Genomic DNA, 27,976 nt, shown 5'->3' on the forward strand with positions numbered 1-27,976 from the left:
CTGCAAAGCATGGTAAATACTTTTTAGACAGGGCTGCACAATTTATCAAAATAGCAATATGGCCAAATGAAATATCCAAATTGCAGGAGCTGCAATTTCTTGATAAAGGTCAAATGTGTCACAATATACCATTGTATATGAAGCATCATGGTGCTACAGAGATGCCCCAGCCAATAAATCATATTCAAAACATTTGGTACAGACCCTGGCAAAAACCAAATCTTCATCTTTTCTTTAGTAAAAATAAAATGCAAGAATTACATCCCATTAAAATCATGACTCATATCTCAATCAGTACTGCAATATCACCTTTTTTGCGTACCCTCAGCCCTTCTTTTAGATAAATATGTTGGAGTAAAACAGTTTTTTACAGCGATAAGCTGGTGTAAAATAGAAATTCCGAAATCAAAAGTGTCTCATACAGTGCTTCAGTGTACGTATAGTGATGATAAAAAACTGCAAAAAATGTGATTTACATTCATTTAATAGTTTTTATGACATACAACATAGTTTTCAAAGGCAGGCTGTGCAGCATAATAAGTATTTCGAGTGCTTTTTTTTGTCCAACAGGATCACCAGTTGTCGAATCCTCCAAAGATTTCCTATACAACACTTGTTGAAATACATTATACAGCTGTGTTACAATCATAACGCATTCTTAGGGAACCCTGACTCTGTGTCAGTGACGATGTGCAATCTTCATGTATACAAGGTGGGTGAGGAAAGTGAGCATTTATATATATATAAAAAAAAGGATTTTACATTGCAACAGAGGAATACATGAATTAAACTTTGGGCTGAGACAGGTTGGATCCCCTTTCTAAAAAGTGCCACGATGGGAACCAAAAAGTGTTCCAAGATTTTACAGAGCACAAGGATAATAAAATATTCACAAATGGCAATGGAAATAAACTCAAAAGGAATGTCATCAATCAGTCACCATTCAAGATGTCACTTACAAGATACTACTATTACAATCCCTGACTGGAACTGCGAAGCATAAGTGCTGTAGATATTTGTGACTGCAGGAAAGCTTTTATTTAAGTTGCAGTTTAGGTTTTCACGTCAGTTGTTTGTACGTGTGAGTCACAGTCAGTACACAGTTGGAGTTTATAGAGACCTACCACAGAGATGCATTATAGAGTTGGATGGTGCATTAGCATACTGCAGACAGCAAAAGGAAGTTGTACACGATTGTACACACGTATTTGGTGCTGAATGCCAGTGCAATAAAATAATCAATGCAGCAGATTTCTTAAGGAGGGCACAGAAGGCAAAAGTGATTGATGCTGTTCGATGTGGTCGGAGGGATGTACTGTAAGAGCATAAGGCTTCTGAGAGATCATCTTGTAGCGTAATTAGATACAAAGAAAAGTCTTCTACATTTATCTAACATAGGAACCACTATAATGTATTTTCTATTTAAACACGACTCGTACGTTTCATGGAATAAACACTGATATTCCATTTTCATCAGACAGGACAGTGACCACACGGATAATACATGACAAAATGCAAAACATTTTGGAATGAAACAACAAAAAGTTACATTTCACATCAACACGTTGTCCTTGAAATGTTTATGCATCATTATCCAGCATCTGCGTCAGAACAAACTGTCAAGCATAAAACCCAAAGCGCCCAAAAGTACTGACTCTGAGGGCATAATTGTAAGGTTGTTAACAAATTGCTCGTTTGATGTAACAACAGATAAATGCCTCTGAAATATCTTTACAGTGTCGTTTCCTCCTCTGAGCTTCTGTGAAGTTATGATCTTGTGATTCAAGCTACATCGCACAATTTTGAGAACTAACATAAGGAAGGAATGAGGCATTACAGACGAAATCCAAGAACGGCCATGCTTGAAATGTTTTAATGTGGTTATCTCAAGAACACAAGTTCATTATTTTATTATTTTGAGAAAATGAGCTTTGCTATCTTGAGATAACGAGAAGATCAACCTGTTACCACAAGAAAACAAACGGTTGTGTCCTCTTATTACTTAAAATGTTTATCAAAGATCAGGAGTGCCATGCTGACATGTACAGATAGCATCTTGACAACTGTAGCAACTGATTTAAACCATGACAGCTGTTCATGAAGCCTGAAATTAGTTGGGATCAAATAACCCAGGCCCTCATTTTCAAGTTCTCAGTAATTATCCCATGAACTTGAGAAAATAAAACTAGTTTTCTTGTGACAAATCATCTTGTTATCTCCAGGAATCTTCCATTTGTTTTTTTTAAGAATCAACATAATTAAACCCGTAATTAACTTACGATCTTGATAAATTGGCATTAAAAAATAAGTGCATGCACAGCCGTCCTCGGCTTCCGCAGTCACCAGATCATAATTTCACAGTAAAGCTCAAATATACAGGAAATGAAACAGCTAAAGCTGCACACAATCATTGTACTCCCTCACTGTGTGGTGTTTCCGTGCTGACACAAAAAGTAACTGAGGTAGGCAAGAAAACAATCAAATGTTTGACCACCATATTGTCTCTGTGTAGATGTACGTACCAAAAGGATTGAAGACAATTCGAAAAGTAAAAGGATGTGACAGAAAAAATAAAAAGCTACTAGGAGTCAGGAAATGATGTCAGTTTTTTTAAATCTAACTGAGCATTCAAGTGTAAAGATGACGTTGCACTATCACTAATTGGAGCCAGTTAAGAATGAGATCCGTGCAGGCCTGCAGTCCAGCTGCGGCGCTGGTGACAGCATGCAGTATGCCTGTTAGAGTTTGCATAATTCAGTGATGAGCGCTGATACCCACTGCCCTGACCGCTGAGTGTGTGTTCAGGGCTTTTCTTGCGGGGCCTTGAGGTGAAATGGTGCAGAGACGAAAGGGTCTACAGCGCCCACTTCTGAGGTCCATGAGTGAAGAGGTCCAACGGGGACTGATGCCACAGCGGCTTGCCTGCTCACATTAGACACTACTCGATGAGCTGCTACTGGCTGCTGGGGCACAGGTCCCTCAAAGTGTCGGGAATATTTGGCCAGAGCTTGTGGGCGGAATGGTTGCTGGGCAACTTGTCCCAACACACCTTGATCAGGGGTAACAGCATGAACTCCAGCTGCATGAGGATACGAGAGCTGACCTCCCATAGCCTCCTTTCTTTTTCCAAAGGGAGCCTGAGAGAATACATCAAACTGCTGTGGAGCTGCGAGGGGGCCGCGTGGAAACGGAGCGTTAGCAAACACATCGGCCGGCTCTTCTTGCGCAATCCGAAAGGGGGCTTTTGAGAAGACATCTGCAGCGACATCTGCACCTTTTGCTGGTTCGTGTACATGCTGGGAATGATTCTGAGAAAAGGTGCTCGGAGTAGGTTGGTGGAAGGTAGTAGATGGTTGTGTTGGTACGGCGCTGGAGTGCGGTGATGAGTGGAGGGCTAACTGAGGTCCTTGTTCTTCTTCATCCTCAGAGTCCAGCAGCAGAGGTCTGGCACCACTGCTGTCATGGGCTGCTGCATGACTCTTAATGGCTACCACATTCTCCTGCTCCTCTTTATGGGCTTCCTCCTCCTCATCTTCATCGCTGGAGTGCATGCATCCCTCATGTGCTTGAGAATCTCCTTCTTGAGGTTCAGTCTCTTGTCTCTCACCGAGCACAGAGTAGCCATTACTCTCCCCTTGCACATCTGTATTAGAGAGCAGAGATAAAGCAAAACATATCAGAGGGGAACAAAAACTTTACAGTATAAATAGTTACAAGAAACTTTATCATCTAACGTCCAGGTGTTCACTTATCTACCAGACCATCAAACCTCAGTCACACACGACTTACTATATGACCAATGACTCAGCTGTAACATCTGTAACCACTGAAGAATCAATGAGAACGACCCAACAGTGAGAAACCGGCACATGACTACAAGGATACAGACACATTCTACTCTGAATAGGTCACATTCAACAGACAGGACTGGCCAGCTCTATCATTACAACATCAAATAACCTTGTTTCCACAAATTAGTTTCTGCACAGCTGCAGAAAAAACAGCGCCTTGTGTTAGGGGGGAGACAGCGATGTTGCTTTTAGTTAGAATTGATTGTGTTGAGGTAAAGGAAGCTTAGACGGAGTCAACAGGTCTGTGGAAACAAGGACAAAGAGCCTTCACAGCAAAAGTGGGAGGTAATTAGGGACAGACAGGTTTGCACAGATGAGCAGAGACAGATCAGTCTTACCTCAGCAGTGTTGACAGCAGCTGTTAACTGGCAGCTCTTGGGAAGATGTTAGTTGGAGCCATTAAGGGGAGACACCAGCTTTTGGTTTGTTTTACGTCTTGGGTAATTTCCTTTATCACTTATCTGTTTCAAATTATCCACAGCCTGTTTCATATACACTGAACAAAAATGTAAACCCAACACTTTTGTTTTAGCTCCCATTTTTCACAGGTTTAAGTTAAAGATCTCAGACTTTTTTGTGCACTGATGTTTTTCTTTTAAATTTGACACAAACATTAAAATCTGTGTTAGTGAGCACTTCCCCTTTTCCAGGATAATCTAGCCGCCTGACATATCAAGATGCTGATTGAACAGCATCATTACTACACAGGTATGCCTTGGTATGGTCACAATAATGGCCACTCTAAAATGTGCAGTTTGATCACACACACACACACACACACACACACACACACACACACACACACAATGCCACAGATGTCTCAAGTTTCGAGACTGCAGGAATGCAGCTGTTGCCTGTAAACTGAATGTTCATTTCACTATTATCAGCCATCTCCAGTCTTGTTTCCCTGAATTTGGCAGTACATCCAACCAGCCTGGCACGCTTCCACAAAACTACGACATCTGTGCCATTGTGCGTGTGTGTGATCAAACTGTACATTTTAGAGTGGCCTTTATTGTGACCACCCCAAGGCACACCTGTGTGGTAATGATGCTGTTTAATCAGCATCTTGATATGCCACACCTGTCAGGTGGCTAGATTATCTTGGAAAAGGAGAAGCGCTTTAAGAGGGAAATATAACAGATTTGCGACCAAAATCTCAGAGATTTATCTTTAACTCTAACCTGTGAAAAACAGGAGCAAAAACAAAAGAGCTGTGTTTACATTTTTGTTCTGTATATTATACACCTATCTACAAGATTTGAACCAGAGTAAAATTACCTAGAGATTCTAACACCGGTCAGACTGACTACCAAAACGACAAACAGTGAGACTGCTCATGTAATCATGTGACATAACAGCCATCAATTCCTCATAACATAGCTCATTGGCTATACAATCCATCTGTGGTCGCCTACAGTCTAACAAAAAAGAAACACTGGTGCAGTAATGCGATTTTAAAATACATGTCTACCAAGGAAGCATAGAACAACTAAGATACGAGTGGGTGACAAGAAAGAGGAATATGAAAAAGAAAACCTAGGAAACACTGGAAGAGTCCTTTAAATTTCAGAGAAAAGCTCAAAAGAACACCAGTGCAAGTTGTTAGACAAACAAGTGTCTGATGATGCTTGAACTAAGAGATGCAAACATATTCCCCCAGTGCTAAGCTCCACACTAAATACTGGTTTAAATACTGATATCTGAGCAAAAAAGGCCTGAGGGGATCTACAATCTACATTGTCTGCGAATAAAAACAACGAAAATGGAAGACTCAATCTTAACATTGTCAATAAAGCAAGCTGGCTCCTTCACTCTTGCGAGTGAAAGTCAAATAATGTGACCCACAGAGACTTCATTTACATTCTCATTTATGAGTTTTATTCAGTGTCTCTCTTTCTGAACCTTAATTCATAAAAATAGAAGTACACACTCCATAGTGGTCCTGCTTTGACATCTGCCAAATCAAGTCAAACATTTTGATATAATCAAAGTAACGTCTGTACCAGCCACTATATCAACCCATCCAGCACAACAAGTACATTGGTTTTACACAGCAACACAAGGAAAACTCTACGGTCAAGGCGAGAACTCTACAGGATACAGCGCTGTAGTGTCTGATAAGAACATGAAGCGTTATTGTAGGATTGCATAGATTAGCCACAAAAATGCAAATGACTTTTTAACTGGAAAAAAAAGAAAAGAAAGCACAGTTTTTGTTACCCATGCCAATTCTTACAGTGTTGCCAATGTCTATGACTAACCTTTACAATGTGGGGGGGGGGGGGGGGGACTACTTACGTCCCAAACTTCAAGCAAATAAACCAGTGATGGCATGTCAAAGGGAATGTACTGTTTCCAGTTTCTATGTACATATCTAAGGTGATATGGGCCCTTCAAAGAGACTTATGCCCAATGAGCCTTCCTTGGCTAGAGAAAAAACTAAAGGTAATACTTTGTTTTACATTAAAGAAATATTTCGCCCCCCAGATGAATATTTGCTTATTAACTAGTCACCCTGTGTCATGCTGAATTCAGAAGAAAACATAGTTTTTCTCACGTCTCCATTGTGACCGAAGAATCCAAAAAATGGTAAACAATCTTGTTCATTTACATAACAGCAAAACTCAAGCAAAACCCCATTTACAAACTCTCGCACAACTTGTGCAGTATAATCCAAGTCTCATTTATCTGGCTGTATGAGCAGAACTTCCCAAACACATGCATTTTCACTAAAATTGTAATATTCAAAACATTTAAAACATTGCTGTTTATGTGGAAGAAAATAAAAAATATGATGGTTTAAGCAAAAATCCTTGTGTTTGGGAAGTACTGAGAATACCACTGGATACATGAGACTTGGATTATGCAACACGAGTTGTCTGAGAGTTTGGAAATGATGTTTTCAAACATGGTCCCCTATGACTTCAATTCATTAAGAATTTTCTCAGTTTTTGGATTCTCCGTTCACTGTGTAGGCATGCAAGAAAAACAAAGTTTTCTTGTCCACTTCAACATAAGACGGGGTGAGTAATTGATATACAAATGATCATTTGGGGGTGAAATATTCATTTAAAGGTGGAAGGAAAAGTCAGTTGTAATGACTGATCACATATAATACAACTTGTACAGCTGTTTTTCAGGTCACTCAAGCCTGTCTTAACATCTTCAGTCAAATGAAAGACAACAGTTATCAGAGGTGAGGGGCACCACAGAGATATCAGGAAGTAAATTCCGTCATTAGCTCTGTTTTTCTGTTAGATAAAATCTCTCTCAGTAATATACAGTAACTTACAAGAACCAGTATCATGTGAAGAACTGCAGTGGAGAGATAAAAATACTACCCAGTCAGGTAAGCCATAAGCACTTTGTTTCATGTATCAGTGACGATGACATCAAAAACCAAAATTGAATGCTTGACATGAATGAAGAGAAAAGACAGAGGGACTTTGGACAGAGGAGAGGGTCAACATCTTTGCACTCCTAAATACAGCTTTGTACACAAATACTTTTTTTTTATCTATATATTTCCTTATTCATTTTTACATATTTTATAATGGTGCTCAGTTCATACATTCATTCTAAAGCGCTATCAATAATAGTTACATTTATTCATACCATGATAGATGAAATGCCTTTAAATATTACACACACACACACACACACACACACACACACACAAATCTACTTTTACCAGTGCTAACTAGAGCAAAAATTAAAAGTGATTTTATGTACATATAAGGGAGTTTGTTTTCTGAATTTCTCCTCTGGCTGAACACATAAGCCCAGTGTTCAACGTATGTGGTAGTAACAGATTGGATAGGTAATACAGAGAGGATGGCAATGGGAGACTTACAAGTAAAGCTCAAAATCTACACTGTACCTTTCTCTCTGTAACAATGGTATGCTGCTAAAATCTACCTCACCGACCCTGAGAGCAGACTGAAACAAGGCAAACACAGCATCATCATAAAATCTTTCCTCTTAGCTTTGGCATGGCAACAGGTCAAATAATTAGATTCCCTTTAGTTTCTGCTGTGCTTATCTTGATTACGGGTCAAAAGATAGGATGGTGAGCTCATGACCCTACACATAAAAAGATGTCATTATAAAATGCACACATACCATTAATGGTCTTAGGAAGTTTTGTAGATAATGCTGAAGGTGAAAGTATCCTGCCATGGCAATGGAACTGAATTTATCAGCTGTGTTAACACTGATTTCACCAGTTTCAGGATTTCAGGACATCATCACGACAGACAGATTTACAAGATTAGAGAATTAATACCCTGCTTAACATCCAGAAGGAGGCGGCCATATACAGTTATGCTAAAGCTCCTCTTCATACATAGTTAGCTTTGATAAATAGCTCTTAAAAACATGACTACCAATCCGTATTGGAATAGTAGCACAGATCTGACCTCCTAAGATGGTGCAACCTGTTTGAAATAATTCAGTAAACAACACCAGTTTGAGAAATCTGTAATCAGCCTCCAGCTGACATTTTTGTCTTCACTGGTTTACAAACTGGTTCAATCAGTGCAAACACTCTCAGTGGTTCACTCTGGGTGCATCTTTGATTGGTCAATAGTTAAGTTCAATGCTTTCACAGGAAAGTGCAGCACATTATCCTCTGCACCATTTTCACTCCTCACTTTTTAGTCAGACCCGTGACACAAATGAGCATGCCTGAAGGTGGCTGGTTTAAATAAAGCTTCAACCCTGAACAAAAGTGAACAGCTGTGAATCAAGCAGTTTAACGTGTGCATACGATGACAGTCAATCACCATGGCAGTGCACTCGGTGAGGGACATTAATGCGAGTATGAGGAAAGCATGAGGAAGGCCATGGCGTAGCCGGGGACAGAAGCAGACGATATGCTCAGGCGTTAATGAAAAGATTTTTACCAGCATGGGGATGTTGCAGCCAGCAGAGATAAATGAAGCCAGCTTATCAGGCAACTAGAGATGGAGTCGAGGCCAAGGAGGCACAATAAAAGAAAGGTTCCACTGAACCGATCTATGCTGGCTCCTCTGTTTTACTTAACGAGGTGCTACATTAAGTGCCTCGGCTTCCCCATCTCTATGCCCCACCCTCCCCCCGTCCCTTTGTTAGGATTGCACACTGCCCCTTCGACCTCTCCCACCCCCTCTAGAGGTCGATGAGCTGATCCACCAGCAGAAGGGATCGGGCCAAGTTGGGGATGCTGGACTCTGAACTGCCACTGTTGCTGCGCGAGTGACCACCTGAAACGTGCCAGAAAGAGAGAGAGAGAGAGAGACAGAGAAAGAGATGGACATGGAAAGAGAGCCGAGGGAGATTGTGAAAAACAAGCAAAAGAATAAGTATTAACAGAGGTTGTATGGAGAAATTAGGAGCAAGGAGTTGATGGAGATGAAAGGAAAGTGATGGCAGAGCAGAGAGGTGCATGAACGGGGCAGAAAGACAAGAGAAACAGGCAGAGTGAGCTGGGGTAATCTTTACACAGCTGCATCATTACAGGGGGAGAGTAAGGGAATGCCATTCTATCATGAGGAGACTTTCAAGGTAAACTACAAAGAGCCAAACACCTGCAAGGTGGAGAATCACTGGCAGTGTAACATTAGAAAGAAAAGAGAGGAAGGCGACTAATGTGAGAGCTTGATGGGATAAAAAGCTTTAATGTACAAGCACACCCATACAAGACTTCACATCAGCGGTCACAGGGATGAGCTATGCTAACTGAATTAGGGGCTAAGGCATTCATCTTTGTGGCTCATAGGCTGGGCTTCAGCAGGTGTGTGTGCTCATCTCGGGCTTCTGTTAACCTTACCTTGGTTTGAGTTTTTGGAGATGAGCACAGGAATAGGGTCAAACTCGTCGTCATTGCCCTTCTCCCCACACGACATGAGGAAGGCAGAGTCTGCGGTGAAGGAAGAGGAAGTGAAGGAATGATGGAGGGGGGAAAAGAAGTTAACTCAGCCAAAGAAAAGAGCAAAAAGAAAGGAGGATGCAAGTAGATTAAAAATAGATGGAGCCAGGGCAGTCACAGTATTTAAAAGCCATGCATTTCAGGTGGCTTTTGGCTCTTCTACAAATGAGTCAAGGGTCTGTGAAGCCGTCATTTAACGTGCCTAATTCCATTTCCTTATCACGTCTGAACAGGCCCTCCTGTTTTGGTAAGGATCTGTAGTCTGTGATGGTTTCGCGGGCCAAAACGCCCTGCAGACATAAGGCTAGCTGAGGGGTGCTGCAAAGAGGTCTTACCAGAAGCTGTCTGACCAGGCGGCAGCTCCTCCAGACAGGATCCAGGGCCGGAGCCAGGAGGAGCAGAGGAGCAGGAGGAAGGGAGAGCAGAAACAGACTGGTTCCCAAGAGGAGAAGTATGAGATAACAGATCGCAACCCAGCAGAGAGTCCTCCCCAGTGAGAGAGTCTGAGACAGGACGAAGCAAAGCCAGAGGGACAAGGGTCACAATAAAAATAAGATTGTTAACTTAAAGAGCAGAGGAAAATGCATTTGGTTAGTAGGACAGTTTTATGCCTGAAAGCAAGTAATCATCAGCATCAAAGAAATCCTGTTGGAAATCCCCTTGAAAATATGCTGCAAGGTCAGGGGCAGGAGCTACACTTTAACACTCAGTAGTAGTAGCTATGAATCCAAAACCTACACACTTGCCAGGAATACACCCTAATGCTTCACAAATTTTGACCAACTTTTTAAAAATATTAGCAAAAACGTGTAAATTTTCCACCCACTACCATTATGCAAATATTGGAAGTTGGTTCATCAAAATCAGCAGTAGGTGGCACTAATTTTCTTCGGTCAGGTGCCAATAAACAAGTACAGAATTAGAAGCTGTATTGAGAGGACATAAAAAGAGCCGGTCAAACAGAGGTGTAATAACCGAGAGCACAGTGGATGATGGAAATAAAGAGTTTTGAACAACTAAGATCACAGATACGTGCTCATAGAGAGTTCTGGTGACAGCCCTATGTGCGTGTTCAAAGTCATCCAGAGATGACAAAGAAGCTTGCAGTGGCCTATGCAATGACGGTACGTAATGACTGTACGTCATCACTCATTTATCATATTCATGATTTGCTGTCATTTGTGTCAGGATCTGGCACCATGGTGACTGTTAATGATAAACTGGTTTGTGCTGTCCTAACCAAAGTGTGACAGCAGTTGTATAAGTCCCTCAGTAAAAAACCCTGAGGTCAAGATGATATCAACAAGGGACAAGGGGTTTATGACCACAACTGGAAACAATTACTCTTGGTGAATATCCTGCAAAGAATTATGTTAAGATTTCCTATTCTGTGGTCCAGGATGCTAACCTGACATGCTGGTAGTGATGAACTCTGGCTGGCCTGAGTGCCGCTGGGCCTGGGGGGCTTCCAAACCAGGAATCAGTGAATCGACACACACGTCTGCCTTCACTACAGTGAGTGACAGCAAGTGGAAAAGACAGTAATACAAAGACATTATTAGTAATGTAAAAGAAAAAAAGATTAGTAAGGATAAAACTGATGAAGGAGGAGGAGTTACTCCTCTGAGTGTCTTTCTGATATCATGACCACGTGAGTGAAACAGGAGAAGGAAGGCAAGAAGATGCATGCAGAGCAGACTGGGAATTTTAGGGCAAGGCAGGGGACCAAAACAGAGCTAGTACCATGGGTGGAGCTCTCTGCAGAACTACTGAAGGGGTTGGCCAGGGTTAAGAGGTCGGGGAGCAGCAGAGAAGTTTCAGGGGACTTCAGTCCCTCAATCAGCTTCTCTGTGAGCAAGCCAGAGAGAAAAGATGGAGAGAAGTAATGGACAGATGGCAAGAGAGAGAGAAAGGTGAAGAGGGAGGATTTTGCATACAAATAAAAAGGAGCAGAAAAACTAAAGAGATATGAAGCTCTAGTAATGTGGGAAAATATTACATACTGACAAAGTCCATGAATATAATTAAAGTTAACTAATATTTATAATACCGTAAACAACCACTTGCCTACATGGCTTACATTGTTCGGGACAAAATAAGTTCAGGAGGCAAAAAACATGATGCGAACATTTTAAGGTAATTTAAAGTTCCCATGTCTTGCAAATCAGGTTGCTTGCATGAAACCATACTACCATGATCAAATTGTTAGTTTATTTTGTTCTGTCCACGACAGCTGCACACACCAAGACCAGTCAGTTGAGTGAAATACTAGCCTCTACCAGTAGAATTATGGTGCAAAACGATACCTGAAAAAACACTGAGTCATTCATGCTCTTCAAGTACAAATTTAAACATTAAGATTTGATTATTCAAAACAAGCTACAAGTCACAGCAATCAGTGAGTTTCTTCACTGCAGTCATAGATCGCCCCAGTGCTCTGTCACTGTCCACATACCAAACCTCTCAGCTCATTTTTGGACTGGTGCAGACAAAGGAGTGGAAGACATCTTCATGAAGTTGACTGTACCAAAACCTTCATTATGAAAAATATTTTCTTAAAATTATGCACCTCTATTATTAGAATCAATTACTGATTGAGTTAAGCTGAAATACAGGCCATGCATTAATAGACAAACTACTGACTTTTCACCGCAGCTCATACTTACAGGAAACTGCTATGGGGCAAAATGGGGTGGGGGGTTGGTGGGGGGGGGCAAGGAATGTGTTGGCTCAGAAAATGGCACAGCAAATGTGACCTTTTGCCCCCTTCACTACTGGAAAGAGGCCAACACTGATGAAAAACCTTTTACAAATCCAAAATGTCACAAAGCTAAATCCAGTTAAAGTCAACAGAAAACATGTGTAAAGTTAGAAATGCTGCACAGCATGTTATATGTTTAACTTAATTCCAAAAAGGCAGTCTTTATCCTAAATCAGGCATGTCCAAAGTCCAGTGGGAGTGCCAAATGTGGCCCGTGGCTTGCCTCTCAAAATATACCAGGGCTATATGTGGCCCGCCACTCAATTTTGGTTAATCAAGCAAGTTAACTTTGCATTTTTTCTGTTCACCTCATAATGGCAGTGCTATCATACAGTTTGTAGACATGCTGCAAGTAGGAACTACGTGGGCAGAACTAATGTATTTTCATAAACAGATGGTGAACAAGCAAACAAATGATTACCTAGCAGCAGAAATTATCTGCTAGTTAGCAAACATGGCCACAGCAAAGACATGTAAAGTCAACAGTGAGGGCCGCAGCTTTCAGGGACGGAGAAGAATTAAATTATTTTTTTACTGAAAGACGAAATAGTTTGTCTCATTTGTATGAGAGTATTTTTTAATATCTGGCCTCCATTAAAAAAGTTTGGACACTCCTGTCCTACATGCTGCTCAGATATGCCTCTCTGCTTCATCAGGAGAAGTCAGACTGTATTTGCTTGTGTGCACGCAGCTTAGGCTGGGTAGAGAAGATTAACCACACCCTCATTATGTAATAGCCTCAATATTTTTATCCTCTCAGTTATGGCCTTAAACAGCCACTGCACAAAGACTAACAAGTATGCACTTCAGAAAAAGCTAAAGGCTAAACCAAGGAGAACATAAAAGGCTGGGTGGGTCATCATTTTAACAAGACAGCACGCTTAACTTTCTCTTGTTCTTAGTGGCACTGGTTAAGCAGGCTCCTCCAGCAGTAAGGCAATCCAATTAACAAAGGAGAATTTGTCCTTCGTGTTACCAGGCAACAGCGAAAGCACAGATCTGTAAATGAGATGCGATCTAGCTGTAGCTACGGCCTCTATTCATGGAAGCTGACAAGGAGCCACTGTGAGGCTGCCTGCTGTGTCAACAAGATAGGACCATGTGTACAAATCCAAACCACACAACTAGCACTCATAAACTAACCTCTGGGAAGTTTGATATCCAGGAAACTACTTCAGTAAATAAAAAAGTGACTCATAAGCCCTAAGAATATATTTGTTCAAGAGTCTAAGGCCTGAGAGTATCAAAGGCACGGCTAGTTCTGTGTCATGTAGTGGACAGGAGAATTACCTGTGGTGTCCGAGAGGGAAAGGCTATTAAAGGGGTCCGGGACGGTCAACAACACTGAACCTGCACTCATGATGTCTGCAGATCTTTCATCTTAACATTGCACAGACGATTAAAGATGGAGAAGAACAAATAAATAAGCATGAGAGCGCGAACAACAGAAGAAGAGAGTGGGTGGCACTAGAGGATAGGGAAGACATAAGCTAATTTTTATGACAACTCTAGACATTCGCCAAGACAGCAACATATACAGAGGTCATAATCCAGAATAATGGCTTGAAGAAAAGCCTCCATGGAGATGAAATATGCAAAGCAATGAGACGGCATGCTGAAAAGAATTCAGCAAAGACTTACCTGGGAAAGTGTTGAGCCCTGGAATGAGGTTTTCACTGGAGCCTGTGACCTTCTCATCCGGTGCAGCAGCTGTGCACAAGGAAAAAGCAAAGTAGCAATTATTTTTGGGATAACACAATTATTTACCAGTGTTGCAGGTGTATGCAATATGCAGTGGAAAAGTTGCACTTACTCTCAGCTAGCTTTGCAAAGTCTTTGTTAAGTAGCTCCTCTGCTGTGAGCTTGGAGAAGTTATCATCTCCAAAGGGGTTCCAGCTAGGCTGAGTACTGGGTGCAGTGAGGGCTGACTGGGTGTCGTTATCACCTGGATGGTACACGCTCTGCTGGGATGAGCAGGGGGAGCCAGAAGGAGTGGTGCTGGCTGATCTGCAGTACATAGAGGTGTAAACATAAACAAAGGTAAGAGCGCAGTGAAATCTGATCCTGGGTGTGAAGTCTGTGGACACTGGCCTACTGATGTATGCAAATAAGAGTGAGTGAGCAGAGTTATTTAAAGACTGAATTGAGTGATTCTTCTGAAGCTGGATTCTCTGGGATGTAAAAGGGTCGTTTATCCTCCTTTGGGGTTCTGTCATATGAATGGACTGTCTATTGCCCCTTGCAGCTCACTCGGTGCCATGAAAGGACGGTTCATCCTCAGATCACTGAGGGGAATTAATTCTGCTCACTTGGACTTGTTGAGGCTCGCCTCAGCTGCGGCTGCCTGGAGTAGCTGGGTGGACTTGCTGACTGGGACCCCGAACACGGCGCTGTGAGTGACATCGCTCAATATGCGTCTGTGGCCACTTTTAGCGGCCATCTTTGGCGACGAGGGGGGTGTCAATGAGCCGACCTTCTGAATCCCTCGGCTAGCCGTCTATTAAGGAGAAGAAAAAGAAACAGAGGGAGGAATATGAGATGAAAATGTCCCTGATGTCAACAGAGAGAATTTCTGTTTAGTGCATGAAGAGAAACAGAGCCAGAAAGATCCACTGGAAAAGATGATCTGAAAAGGAAGAAGGATGTTAAAGTCCTTGAAACTACAACCACAAGAAAATAGGGAAAAACTATTACGAAAAAGGGAAGAAAGTATTCCTAGTACAGAGATTAGACAGAAACAGGTGCACCTTGTGAATCTAAAAAGTAATTTTGATAGTTGAAAGAAGCAGTTCAGAGTGCAACACTAAATGATTTGGTTATCACATGACTTTGAAAAGTATCTGCAGCAATGATGTCATCCTAAGATGGCATTAAAGGAAGCATTTCTAGCTACATGGCATTCACGCTGTCACATTTAACATATTCTGTGAGACCATTCCTGCCTCTCCCATGACCCAGCAGAGGAAAAATAAATATTTGATTGGTGAATGTGATTGGTTAGAAAGAAGCTGGTAATCAAGTCCCCGGCCAAAAAGAGCAGCAGGTGGCAACAGGAGTAGGATGTTACCACAACCTCTGGGTCAGCTGCAGGACCAATGACTGCAGACTCAGGGATGGCTGTTAGATGAGGAGCTGTTGTTTCGTGGACAGGGGCTACATGCAGCTGCTGCTGGTGTTGCAGTTGCAGGGTAATAACTGGAGGAACAGGCTTAGCTTTGGAGTGCAGCAGGGTGGACGCCTGAGACGCTGCTTGTTGCTGCTGCTGAAGGCTCTGTATCAGGTGATGCTACATAGGAATACCACACAGCTAAGCATGAGGAAGAACCATCTGTCATGATTTACAGCTCTTTGACAAGAGCAGCCTTTTAAAGCAGATTTTTCAGGGTTCATTTTCTACCTTTTTGAAAATACATAATGAAACATTATGACATAACATAATAAAGAGGGAGGGAGACTGACACAGAGAGACAGAAATTAAAGAGGGAGGGTGAGAAGAGATTCATTCACAATATTTAGGTTTAAAACTAGTGTATAATAAAAAGTCTTTTGTGCCCAAAAGCACAGATTCTGTCTACAAAGTACAACAGTGATGAATAGTTTTGTATGTATGTGGTATTATAAGTATACTGACAACCAACACTGCTAAGAAGAAAACATTTTAAACCAGAAACAAGCTGGTTCAGGCAAGAAAAAAAAATCAGCGATGTCACTGAGCATTTATAGATACTTAAATTAAAACGAATAAGAAAACATATTCCCTGAATTTTTACAGTCTGAACCTCGATATAAACAGATGCTATGGTCAAGCAAATATTCAGGCCCTCAGCATGTGTTTGTATGTTAAAGATTATGACTCATTATCAGTTCAAAACAGCAATCTGTGTTTGTGGAATAGTGATATTTTGAATGGCAGGAGTAGCTGAACAGACATTGTATTGTGGTCAACCATAGCTTATCAAATAAATACAATGGCAACATCATGTTAGTGTTGCCAAGTACCCTGTGTTTTGCAGCTGGTCCATTACACAGGTCAACATACAGGGCTTTTCAACTGTGATAACATTTCTAGGAACAGAAACGACTCATGTACGCTACCTGTATCACATCAGTTATTGGTCTAATCTGTAACCAGTCTACTGTTTTCAGAGATGCAGTCAAGCTAAAGGAAGTAGGAATATTATCTGAATAAAGGAATATTTATGCCCCACATTATTAAAAATGTTTTTTTTTCTGGAATTAATTGCCCAAAAACCTCAAATACAGTTTTTTTCATTTGAAAATTAGAGTTGTTTGCCTGAAAGTTTGTCACCACATGTACACAGCATTGTCACACATCATCCGTCAGTATCCCTGTGTGAGATTAAAACACTCTCAACGTGTCCAAAATGTAGTTCTATTTTTGTTCTGCCTACCTGCTGGTTACTCTGTGGGCTTAAGAAGCCTGAAGCTTGCTGCTGCTTCATGAGGAGGTGCTGATGCTGCGGTGTAGCCTGTGGCTGCATGTTGGCTGTCTGAGCTGGCTGTGGTGCAGCAGGAGCCTGCTGAGCAGCCTGGACAGCAGCTGTGGCTGGAGGTGGGACATTAATACCAACACCTAAAAGGGGGGGAAATAAGTAGAATGAGGACAACATAGATCATTTATCACATCAAAAGTATCTCTTTAAAATGCAACCACATTTCTAGTGACCTGAAGAATCGGTCCAGCGCACAAACTCTTCACACACTGTAACGAAAGGCCTGATCTCCACTTTTATCTAAAAATAAATGCAAGAAAATACTCTACTGTACTCTTAGAATGAATGCATGTATTTCTTATCTTTTTTTATTTCAACACATTATACATTTTAAACAACAAACACTACCTCCTTGTAGACACAGCGTATGAGTGAGTTAGAGCTGCACATTAAAAAAACACGAAGAGTGTGCTGCCGTAATTAATGTGACATCACGCCACCATCTATTCTGTGTTTGCAAGTGGGCCACAGATGGATAGCCTTGCCAAAGTGTGAATGTCAAAAGCCTCATAAAAGGACAATTGAAAGCCTTTTAAGAATGGGCTTATTGGACTCCTGGGAACACAGGCCCTTGATGGGGTTTTGAGTCTAATTCTCGAGCAGTTCACTTTGCTGAGTTCAATACAAGATGTCACTTTGAGTATAGGATAATCGTCTCCATAAACACAGGCCCTTATTTCTATTAGAAATGATCTTTACTCTGACACATAGAGGCATCACAGAGCTACTTGTACCTATGGCCTGTGGTGCTCCAGCAGCCACATTGGGTCTCTTGCGTGGAGTGAGAGCTGGCTGGATGGGAAGGATGCCTGATATCGGCTGGGGCTGAGCCTGGCCAGCCTTGGGTCGTTGGCGAGGTGCAATTGAGGTTTCCAAGGTAGGAACGGGGTCTGTGAGCCTGATGGAAGGAAATGAGAAAACTGGCTAGTAATGTAGAAATTTCTTACAATGATAACACTTAAGTGTTTTGCTTTTCACTCACCTGGCTTTGGTTTGACTCTTTTTGGCCACAGCTTCACTGGCTCTGATGGGCTCAGGAAGTTTTGCAGGAATGGGTGAATTCTACAACAGTAAGAGGATTTGCAATTTTTATTTGATCAAGGATAATCAAACCAAAGAGCTTAAATTTCTTACAACACTGAGTGTCACAGCCACACTCCACTATCGATTTGCAGCTTCTATGAAAGCACCATTATTGCCCACTTCAATAATACTTAAGGGGTAAGGTCGTAGAGATTTGGCTCAATCACAAGATCAATTGCTGAGCTACTTTGCACATCAGAAAAGGTCATGATTAATGGAGGGCAGCCAACTGGCAAAGCCTATAAAGTATAGCTCTCCAATATCATTATGTTCTAGATTACTTTCTTCGAAAGTGACATGACAACTGAAACACTGTGCATGACATACATAAAAAGGCCCCAATTATTATTATATAAAAAGACCTAACTGTCAATATTTAACACTAAACCTACAGCATATTTTCATCTCAAAGTCCTGCCATTCCTCTTGCCATAACGACTTACATTTACATTTGGGACTGGACACTCTCGTCGAGCCAGTTTAAAGGCAAAGTAGGATATTTGGTAGACGTCTGGTCTCTTATCTGGGTCAGGTTCCAGCATGTATCCTGAGAAATCAAAGAACAAAGGGTGTTTATTTTGAGTCAGACATATGAAAATACACATTCAAAAAGCAAATGCACATATATGGAATGCACATGCTGCACAAAAAGTAGGACAGTGTGTGTTTTCTGGGGAACAGGATTACTCACTAATGAGACAGTGCATGTCTTGGGAGTAGCGGGAGTTGTCTGGGATAGTGAAACTTCCGTCACAGATAGCCACTTGGCTCTCCCCAAAAGGAAGCGTGAAGTAGCACAGCTTATAGAGTAGACAACCCATGGCCTGTACAGACAAAGCAATCAACATACTTTGTGTAAATGTCAATCTGTGTCTGGTATGTCACGTCTTATTAATGCACATGTGTTTATCATGGTGAATTAATGTGGTCATACAGTCAGCAGAGTCTAACATAAAGGTAATGGACTTAGTTTCTCACCCAAATGTCTGCCTTTGTAGTGATGACCATTCCACCGTAGAGGTTGACCATCTCTGGAGCACGGTACGACAGAGTAGTGTACCTAGTTTGACAGCAGACCAATGAGCTTCCGAATTTTAATACGAGAAAGGATCAAAGATGTAAAGAGCCCAAAATACTCACTTCTTGATCTCCTCCTCTATGGCTGGCACCCCCTCTGTCTGAGGGTTTTGGAAGCGGTTGGTGGCACTTCCAAAATCACAGAGCACATAGTGTCCCCGGTCATGCAGAAGAATATTTTCCACCTACGTGAGGGAGACAAGAAAAGACCTGTCAGGACTGATTGAACATGAGGTGAACAACATTGTCACAATAAATTACTTCCAAATAATTAGTTTGGCCATCAATTAGCCCGCCTTAAGCAGCAAGTACTACACTGGGAATTGAATTAAACTTGCCTTAAGATCTCGATGGATGATTGGAGTCTTGCAGTGGTGGAGATGAGCGACCGCCTCACACGTGTCACAAAAGATCTGCAACACCTCAGCTTCAGTGAAGCCTGTCTGTAACCGCTGGTTCATTAAGTTAACCACCTGCCCACCTGCATAAAACAAATAGGTCAACTGAGAGTCTATAAATGTCCGCTGAGACCATTTTAAGTGTACTGTGTATCTTTAAGGAAAGGATTCATTCTTAAAAGCCAGCTACTTTTTTCCTCTTTTTGTTGCATTTGAATCTTTGAGAAATGCAGTAACTTCCTTTTTAAATAGATGGTTATAACAAGGGCTGACATCTATATATCCAATAAAAACAGAGCTTAAATTAAAATAATTGTTTATCATATTTTGAAAACATCAATTCATATGGCAGATCTGAAAAAGGTTGGCCAAATTATTTCTCACAGTTTTGTTTTCGGCAAGCTGTCAAACAGCCTGCGGACAACAACGTTTAATATATTCTCCACTACAACTGCTTTGCTTTTAACAATGCAGCAAAACTTGATTATTTAAACATTTTAAAAAAGGTGAGGAAAATGAAAGAATTGTTTTGTTACTGTTATTGGTTACTTTTACATTGCATTGCCATTGGTGCACGTAGAAAATGCATTTGAATCTTATCTTTATTCTATGAGGTAGCTTCAGCAGCCACACAGTGATGTTAATACTTAAACATCCTATAAATAACACCACTTAGCAATGTATTGACTGAAACACAATTTCTATTGACTGTGATAGCTGTCGTTGGAATATTTGCCTTCGAAACAGAACAGGATGCTGTGAGGAGCCGAGGGTAATGGAGCTTTGAATTCAACAGAGACAGAAAGGCATGGGGGGTGGGCCTATTTACCTCGACAGAAGTCCATTAAAATCAGGACTTCCCACACATCACCAGCTCCAACTGCAGCTATGCTGGAGTCCAGGAAGCCAACTATGTGTTTGTTGCCCACTAGGTCCTTCTGTGTAAACAAACACAGAGAAAGCAACAATGACAAACAATGGAGATAAAGTCTTCAAAGATTGTACGGTCCTTAAACATTTGGGTTGGTAAATTACAAAAAAAAACAGCCATATTTGGAACTATTATACTACTAGTCTATTTTTATCTGCAGTGAGACGCTGATTCTGTGCCAAAGGTCTGGAAGTAATGACGATAACCATCCAGCGATAGTCATGCCACCCAGGGTGTGGCTGCAGGAACTGGTTAGTTTCATTTCCAGTAAGGACTCCAGTTAGGAAATGGACAGGCAAGAGAGCTTAGATTACATTAATTACAATCAAGCCCTTAAGCTCCCTTCAGTAAGTAACTACCACTATTCCTGGATCAAAGAGTATTTTTAAAATAACTTTCAGTGTTTTGACTTGATGTACATAGAAGCCTAACGTTCAGGGTCATATTCAGACTACAAAGTTAAAAAATCTGAGCAAATACTTCAATATCAATTCTGTAATACTTTGTGTGTCATAATTTATATTACACTGGCTAAATTTTCCTGATGCTGTTAATTTCACTGCATGTTAACATGAACGCTCAACAGCACAACCATTTACTGGTAGTCAAAATGAAACTGTAGTTTGCTGCACTCAGCAGTCAGTTACTGGGCTGTCTTACTCACCATAATCTGTATCTCTAGTTTGCAGACTTGCAGATCGTGTTCATTGTTGACATACATCCTTTTTAGTGCACAACGTACACCTTGATGAGTCCGCACCAAAAACACTATGGCAAAACCTCCTGCAAATAAGTAGAGAGATGGAGAAGGAGAAAATATGAGCACATACACATGTCAAAGGTACAACTAAATAAAGTGTAATCCAGAGAATTAGGGCAGCAACGCCATACATGCTGACATACTGTTAACACATAAGTGAAGTGATATTAAAATGGTTATTTTCACTTTTCACTACAGTCACTGTCAGTTGCTGAAATTCTCCAGTGGAATAAAGAAACACTCCTTGTTTGACAGCAACATGAGATGTACCAGTATCATTTCTGAGTGTCTTCAAGTCAAATGTCCCTCAGCTGACGGATCAGATATCTCATAATCCTGCCAGCTGATGAGTTTGACTGAAAAGGAAGGAAGTGACTGAAAGGAAGTGGCATCTACCAAACTAACACATGTAAACTGATGTTACCATAGTGCTGAGGTAAGAAAGGTGTGCTTAAAGGGAAAACTGTGCGTGGAGTGCATGGTTGGCGGGCTGGCACAGTGGTAAGATGAGCACAGCACTGTGTGAGTCAGCAGTTGTGCTGAGGGGAAGGATGCAATAAGCAGACAACTAACAGAGGATAGAGGAAGTGAGAGAATTCATCATCCCACCTTCGGACACAGTGATGCTGACACATGGGGAAAACCACAAGATAACTGTACATATCCATCTTTAGCAACTCAAATCATCTGAGTCAAACCATGATGTGATAATATTTCTACATGACGCTTACATCTTATGTTTTTCCAATTTCTATAAACGTATTAAAATGTACTGCACTGAACTGTGGACTGTTGGATAGTCTACTGTCTTCACTGACATCTATCTATGAACTGGCCTCAACTTGCTTGTGGTTATCTCCTAATTTCATGCTGACAGCAAGTAGCAGCTTTGACTGTAAAGGCTGTTACTGCAGCTCTTCTGTTCACAGCTTGTGTTAATGCCATGCACTGGGCTGACTCATCCAGCTGGCATCACTATGCCAAAGGCAGCTCCATGTGATTGGTCTGGCTAACGTTTGGTTAGGACTGCCATGGGCAACATTACTGTGAGGCGTGTCATTAAAGAAATGAATGGACTACAAAAAGATGATGGGAGTCAGCAAAACAGAATCATTTTCAACAGGCCTGCCTTAATGGTTCAATAATACAATAACCCTGTGTGTTTCAGTGCTCTGTTCTGTATGGGACAGGGTCAAGCTGGGTCACCATGAATGATAACACATCACAATTTCATTGATGTCATCAGCTACAAATTCAATATTGGAAATGTCACAAATAAGTGCAAAAATGTGCAACACAGTGCTGCACCAACAGACAGGGAACTGGCAGAGTGCTCCGCTGAGTAATTAGGGTTATTAAGAGACAGAGAAGCAATGTGTTTGAGAAATGGGTTTCAATGAGGACAAGATCCAAGTGACTAAGAACCTAACCTTGATCAGAACAAAGAGAGGGAAGCACACTGCATGAGCACAGCCATTAAATGTGTGTGTGTGTGCGCATGCGTGCGTGCGTGTTGTGTGTCAGAATTCAGACAGTTGAACCCCCGTTGTCTCGCTCAGTCTAATCTGAGGTGCCTGTAAGAAATTAGAAGGATTAGCAGCCTTCTTAAGCAACATTAAGCAGTGGTCTACAATCTCAGTCGACAGTGTGAGCGAATAATTGTAAGTACAGCTACAAATAGCCGCTGCCTCCTGACGTAACTGACAGTCAGGATTATACCACTCTAGCTTATGCATACACGCTCAGGCAAATGCAGACAAAAATACACCTTTAGGCACTGCTATGAAAAGCAGGGTTATAGTGTTGGGTCACAGTTTGTCATCAGTGTAATGGAACTTGCATAACTACCATTTAGGCTTAAGGACAACTACACATGTCCTCACGACTACTATGCTGTTTACAAACATGCTCGGTGCATGGCTACACGACACTAAAATGACAGCAAGAATTACAAACAGCAGTGTCATGTGCTGCAGACAAAATTAGCATAGCATACCAACACTTTTTGCAGTGCACTTTTTGCATAGAAAACTGGGTGATTTTTGGTTTATAAATGAGGTAATGACTCAGTGAAGCTCTGTGTCGTGTAGTCTCATAACAGGAACTGGGGACATGCTCTCTGTTACAAAGCAACACCTTACATACCAAACCAGGATAATGTTACCAGCAGTAACTCTATACAGACAGAGGAAAACACATATTGTTGATATTGAGGACAGAAAGCTGTGTCTTGGAAAATCCTCGGACGACCAGTTGAGAACAAATTACAGACATCTGCCCAAAGTCCAAATGCCTCAACTAAAAACTGCAATAATGACATGATTTCAAATAAACCATTGACCCTTAAGCTACAAAAGCCAGTGTGTCCCTCTGACTGCTTTTGTCTGTATATTGTGAAAAGTGTCTTGGTTTCAGCTAAAGGCAAAAGAGCTCAACAATGACAACAAAGGGAGTCGACACAGGGGGAAAAACACCATTGCCAAATGGAGCAGCCAGCTAAACGAAACTAAAAGCCCTGACTACAACCAAAACCATCTGAATAAATAGGTCTAGTGACACTGGGGGGGAGTTACATTGCAAGCAGTAGGTCCACTGCAAAGCAAGAAAAAATATGATCTGCAGAGAAACATTCCAACAAGCATTTTGTGAAAGATGTGTAATTTTAGGGAAATTAACTTTAACTGTCTGTGCAAAAGCCTGTTTATGAGCCTTAACAATTACCGATCTGAATGACGCCCCTCTCAAGTTAATGTCAGCATCAAGGCCAAAGTTTTCACACAACTGATAAGAAAACTCACTAATCCTCATAGAAATGAACAAATTCCACTAATAGTTTCCACTGACTGACTGACCTCAGCGCATGGTAGGACTGTGGTTAGACGTCAAACCCATTCATAAAGCCGCGGTGTGCCCAACCAGATGGGCCCCATCTATAGTACTGATGAATTAATCAGTCTTCTTTCATTTATTATTTAGTAACAGGCGCTCTTAGCTAACAGAGCATGGCAGACTCTCATTGCAAAGACAAATGACCATGGGAAACCTGTAAGCCTTAAAACAAAGCCTGTTTAACCATGTCCTGGTTAAGACCACCTTAAAAGTTAAGACCAGTTTCCAACAAAACACTTCTCACCCTTTACCTCAACTATTTGGATTCACCTGGAGATAATCAGCAAGCAAGATTGGTTAAGCATAGATAAGTGTGGGCCCCAGGTATGTTACGAGAATCCCTCCTTGTCTGGATGTCATGTGTTAAGTGACTGCACATCTTGATAATCTTTCTCTCCCTCTAACCAACAAGAAATGTTTTATCAAAACTTCTGAAATTTACATTTGTAATTTGTCACTCCCTCTGTAAATATCAAGACAGATGACTCAGCACGGCATCAGTCCTTTACAACACAATAGAAAATCAAGTTATACAATGTTCCTCCCAGCCCTCAGGTAAAGAGTAGTAATGCAGTAATGCAAAGCGAAGATAATCTGAACAATTTACAGCTGTATACACACCCTTTCTATCATATGAATTTTCAGCTTTTAAATCTTTTTTCCACTCTACTATGCCTGAGATAGTAAGCTCAGGCCACAAAACAAAAGTCTGATTGGAGTAAAACTGCCTGGCAAGTACATGAAATTTCAAAAGCTCAAAACAGCAGCCTTGGGTGGTCACAATTGATACTGTGCTGTTAGAGCCCTGTGCCTATAGGCATGACCACTGCTTTCCTCATCAATAACATATAATAAAGGTGGTAGTGTATCATCATGTTGGTTCTCTGGCTAGGCCATAGCACAAGAAAAGAGGCCCACTCATTTGACTGGTGTTACTTCACTGTCCATCCTCACAACAATGTGGTACAGGTGAGATTGGGGATCTAGTTAAACGTGTATGCATGACGTGTGTGTTATCCACACAACAGAAAGCCATAGTTCACCTTCGGCGACAATTTCCTCGACGGTCACTTGATACCGTCCAATGGTGAAGACCCGTCCGATGAAGCTGCCACCGCCGCCGGAACCAGCGCCTCCTCCACCGACTCCGGAGCCAGGCCCAGAGCTCACCAACTCCCGACGAGAATCAAAAAATTTCTTCATTTCTCCCCGAGGTTATCCAAAGCACGTTCAAGTCCAAAATATTGTCGTGTCGTCACAACAATTTGGATTGGATATAACCAGTCCCTGTTCGTTGAGATGCTGGTGTTAACCACTTAGCAGTTTTTCAATAATTGAATGAATGCAGTCGGCTAGCTTCAAGCTAAATGCTAGCTACCTAGCTGGAACTCAAAATATTCCAAACACTGCGGTCCGACGCTCCTCGGCTAACTCATGGTTTGAACAGCAGGCGGAGTCAAATAATGTTGAGAAAATAATAAGATGAAACGTCCATGCGGAAGTCGCCGCTTTCCACTCTGACCAAAGGGCAGCACCGGCTGGCTAATTTAGCCAGGCAATGAGCCCGAAAAAACACTTGTTAGCCGTTAGCTCACCTAGCCAGCTAGCTAAGCAGCTAGGTGCGGTGACAGCTGTCAGTTGATAGGCTGGCAGCCAGGTAGGTCCTTAGTGTCCAGTGCAGCTTATTACACATCTCCACCGGTGTCTTCTACCCGAAATGTTACTTAGTTCACCTGCTGCTCTACTCGTCTGTATCGCAGTAAAAAAAAGGACAGACCTGCACTGCTTTTGAGAGTGCAGCAGGCTGTAGGGAGGCTGGTGAACTAACTTAATGACAGAGCTAAGGCAGCTACAAACAGAGTGGATGCTAGTGGGGAGAGTCGTCTCCCTGGGCTCCGTCCTGCTGGACTTCTCTTGATGTGATTGGTCAGATGAACAACGACTTCCTGTCAGTCTATGATAGTCCCCAGGCTCTCTGGTCTCTAACTCCAGTCTTACACGGTTCAGATATGATCTCAAAGCTGCCTGGAGAGGCGCAGAAATGATAAGCATATTGCAGCAGTGACTCTGTAAGTTTATGCATGATGCAGCCTAGTGAGGTGCAAATTTGTATTTTGACTATTTCAAATTATATGGGAGATCAGATTTAATTCATTTTACACAGGGAATCGGGTATCTCAAGTGTTAGGAAAAAAAGTGGGGAGTCATTAAATGAAAAATGAAAATGTTAACCTGCTCAATTTGTCCATAAATGCAGGCACTGAAAGACATGAAGAACACAAAATGCTCCGGCTTGCACATAGCCTGCATATTTTTTTGCCATATGCCAAAAACTCACAGTGCAATATGCCTGCAGTACAAGATGAGGCCCTCCATGACTGACAGAGAGTGTATAGCAGGACTGTCAAACTCATTTTAGTTCAGGGGCCACATACAGCCCAATTTGATCTCAAGTGGGCCGGCCCATAATAACCTATAAATATAAACCCCTTTAATTTTTTGTTTTATTCTGAAAATGTTCATCCATTTCCCAAAAAAGAAACTGCAAATTCAACAGTATATGTCTTAGTTTTTCCACATTCAGTGTAAAGGTTCCATTAATATTGTTTTAAGACAGAAGTCTGATACAGACTCTTTTTGAACTGAAACTGCTGGTTGACAATATTTTTCACAATATTAAATATCTTTAAATATGACCATAGAAAGTACAAATTGTAATTTCAGAGAGCTGTATTCTGGTCAGAGAAGAAAAGCTTTTAAGGCAGTATTTTACATGAAGTATCTGCTCACTGTTTAAATTGCTCTTGAAACCTCTCAGCCTTCACATGTGCATCAACATTAGGTGTGCCAAGTCATCTAGAGGGCCAGATTGGACCCTTTGGCAGGCCAGTTCTGGCCCTCGGGCCGTGTGTTTGACACACCTGGTGTATAGGGAGAACTGTGTCTCACTGAACCTAATATACAGGGATCCATGTGAGAGGGCACAATAAATATTGACAGCGCCACATGTCTAAAGAATAGCTAATCTTGTCTACAATTTAACTTTTAAAAGACAAATGCCATATTTTGGGGATTCAAAGTTCAGCTTCTGCCATTTAATCTGTACCAAGAAGATTTGTTATTTAAAGGCAAACACCAAAACTCGAAGCCAGAAACCAGACAAGTAAATCTCACACTTGTAATGTCATAGGGTATAAAGTCTGGAGCTGCCCTGTAGACAATGAATAGGAGCCTGATTTAGTGGACCCACAGCAGTTTGTTTTCTTTCTTATACCAAAATAAATAATTCAGGTAAACAGAGATAACAATAGGAATAGTCCAACCCACCAGACCTCCTAAATTTGGCCTGCAACATTTACATAGTCTGACGCGCATTCACTTCTCTCCTCAATGCATCTACAGTTTCTCCAGTCTCTTGCAGATCTGTTGCATCATTGACTCTGTTGGTCGGCAGCAGTATATTTTTTTTAAAAGATTATTTTGGGCTTTTATTGACTGCATCTAGAGAATGACAGGAAAAGGGGAAAAGAGAGGGGGATGACATGCAGCAAAGGTCCACAGGTTGGAAGTGAACCTGTGCTGCTGCAAAAGACTCAGCTTACCTGGGGCAGACACTCTACTTTCTGAGCTATAAGCCCCACCTGCATTATATTTTGATTAAAAAAAATGTGCCAAACAAAATCTGAATATCACTTCTTCAGATTTTATCACTTCTATCTATATTTTATCACTTAAGATCAGAAAACTTTAAAATTGATGAGAAGGCTTGGTTGGTTGCATCTTTATGGCAGTGTGAGGATT

At 41.4% G+C, this 27,976-nt stretch overlaps 1 protein-coding gene across 12 annotated transcripts; it reads right to left on the reverse strand.

The window, feature by feature from the left end:
- Positions 1 to 466: 466 nt before the first annotated feature.
- LOC117252361 (AP2-associated protein kinase 1-like) lies at positions 467 to 26,123 on the reverse strand. 12 transcript variants are annotated; one of them, XM_033619174.2, is made up of 22 exons: positions 25,219 to 26,123; positions 21,191 to 21,309; positions 20,425 to 20,533; positions 19,536 to 19,678; positions 19,261 to 19,382; positions 19,099 to 19,180; positions 18,812 to 18,944; positions 18,564 to 18,667; positions 18,020 to 18,099; positions 17,772 to 17,935; positions 16,936 to 17,117; positions 15,597 to 15,809; positions 14,833 to 15,020; positions 14,337 to 14,530; positions 14,165 to 14,233; positions 13,814 to 13,903; positions 11,506 to 11,610; positions 11,171 to 11,272; positions 10,098 to 10,265; positions 9,664 to 9,753; positions 8,998 to 9,097; positions 3,507 to 3,643 (listed from the first exon to the last, which is right to left on the reverse strand). In XM_033619174.2, the coding sequence occupies exons 1-21, from the start codon at positions 25,376 to 25,378 to the stop codon at positions 9,003 to 9,005; spliced, it is 2,712 nt and encodes a 903-aa protein (XP_033475065.2). In that variant the 5' UTR covers positions 25,379 to 26,123; the 3' UTR covers positions 3,507 to 3,643; positions 8,998 to 9,002. The 12 variants fall into 12 exon arrangements, with proteins under 12 accessions (XP_078026951.1, XP_033475064.2, XP_078026952.1 ...); XM_078170825.1 differs by lacking the exon at positions 8,998 to 9,097 and having other exon boundaries at positions 467 to 3,643; positions 25,219 to 26,121; XM_033619173.2 differs by lacking the exons at positions 8,998 to 9,097; positions 9,664 to 9,753 and having other exon boundaries at positions 467 to 3,643; positions 25,219 to 26,120.
- Positions 26,124 to 27,976: the final 1,853 nt, after the last annotated feature.

This window comes from Epinephelus lanceolatus, chromosome 9, assembly GCF_041903045.1.
Source record: "Epinephelus lanceolatus isolate andai-2023 chromosome 9, ASM4190304v1, whole genome shotgun sequence".
Classification (NCBI taxonomy): Eukaryota; Metazoa; Chordata; class Actinopteri; order Perciformes; family Serranidae; genus Epinephelus; species Epinephelus lanceolatus.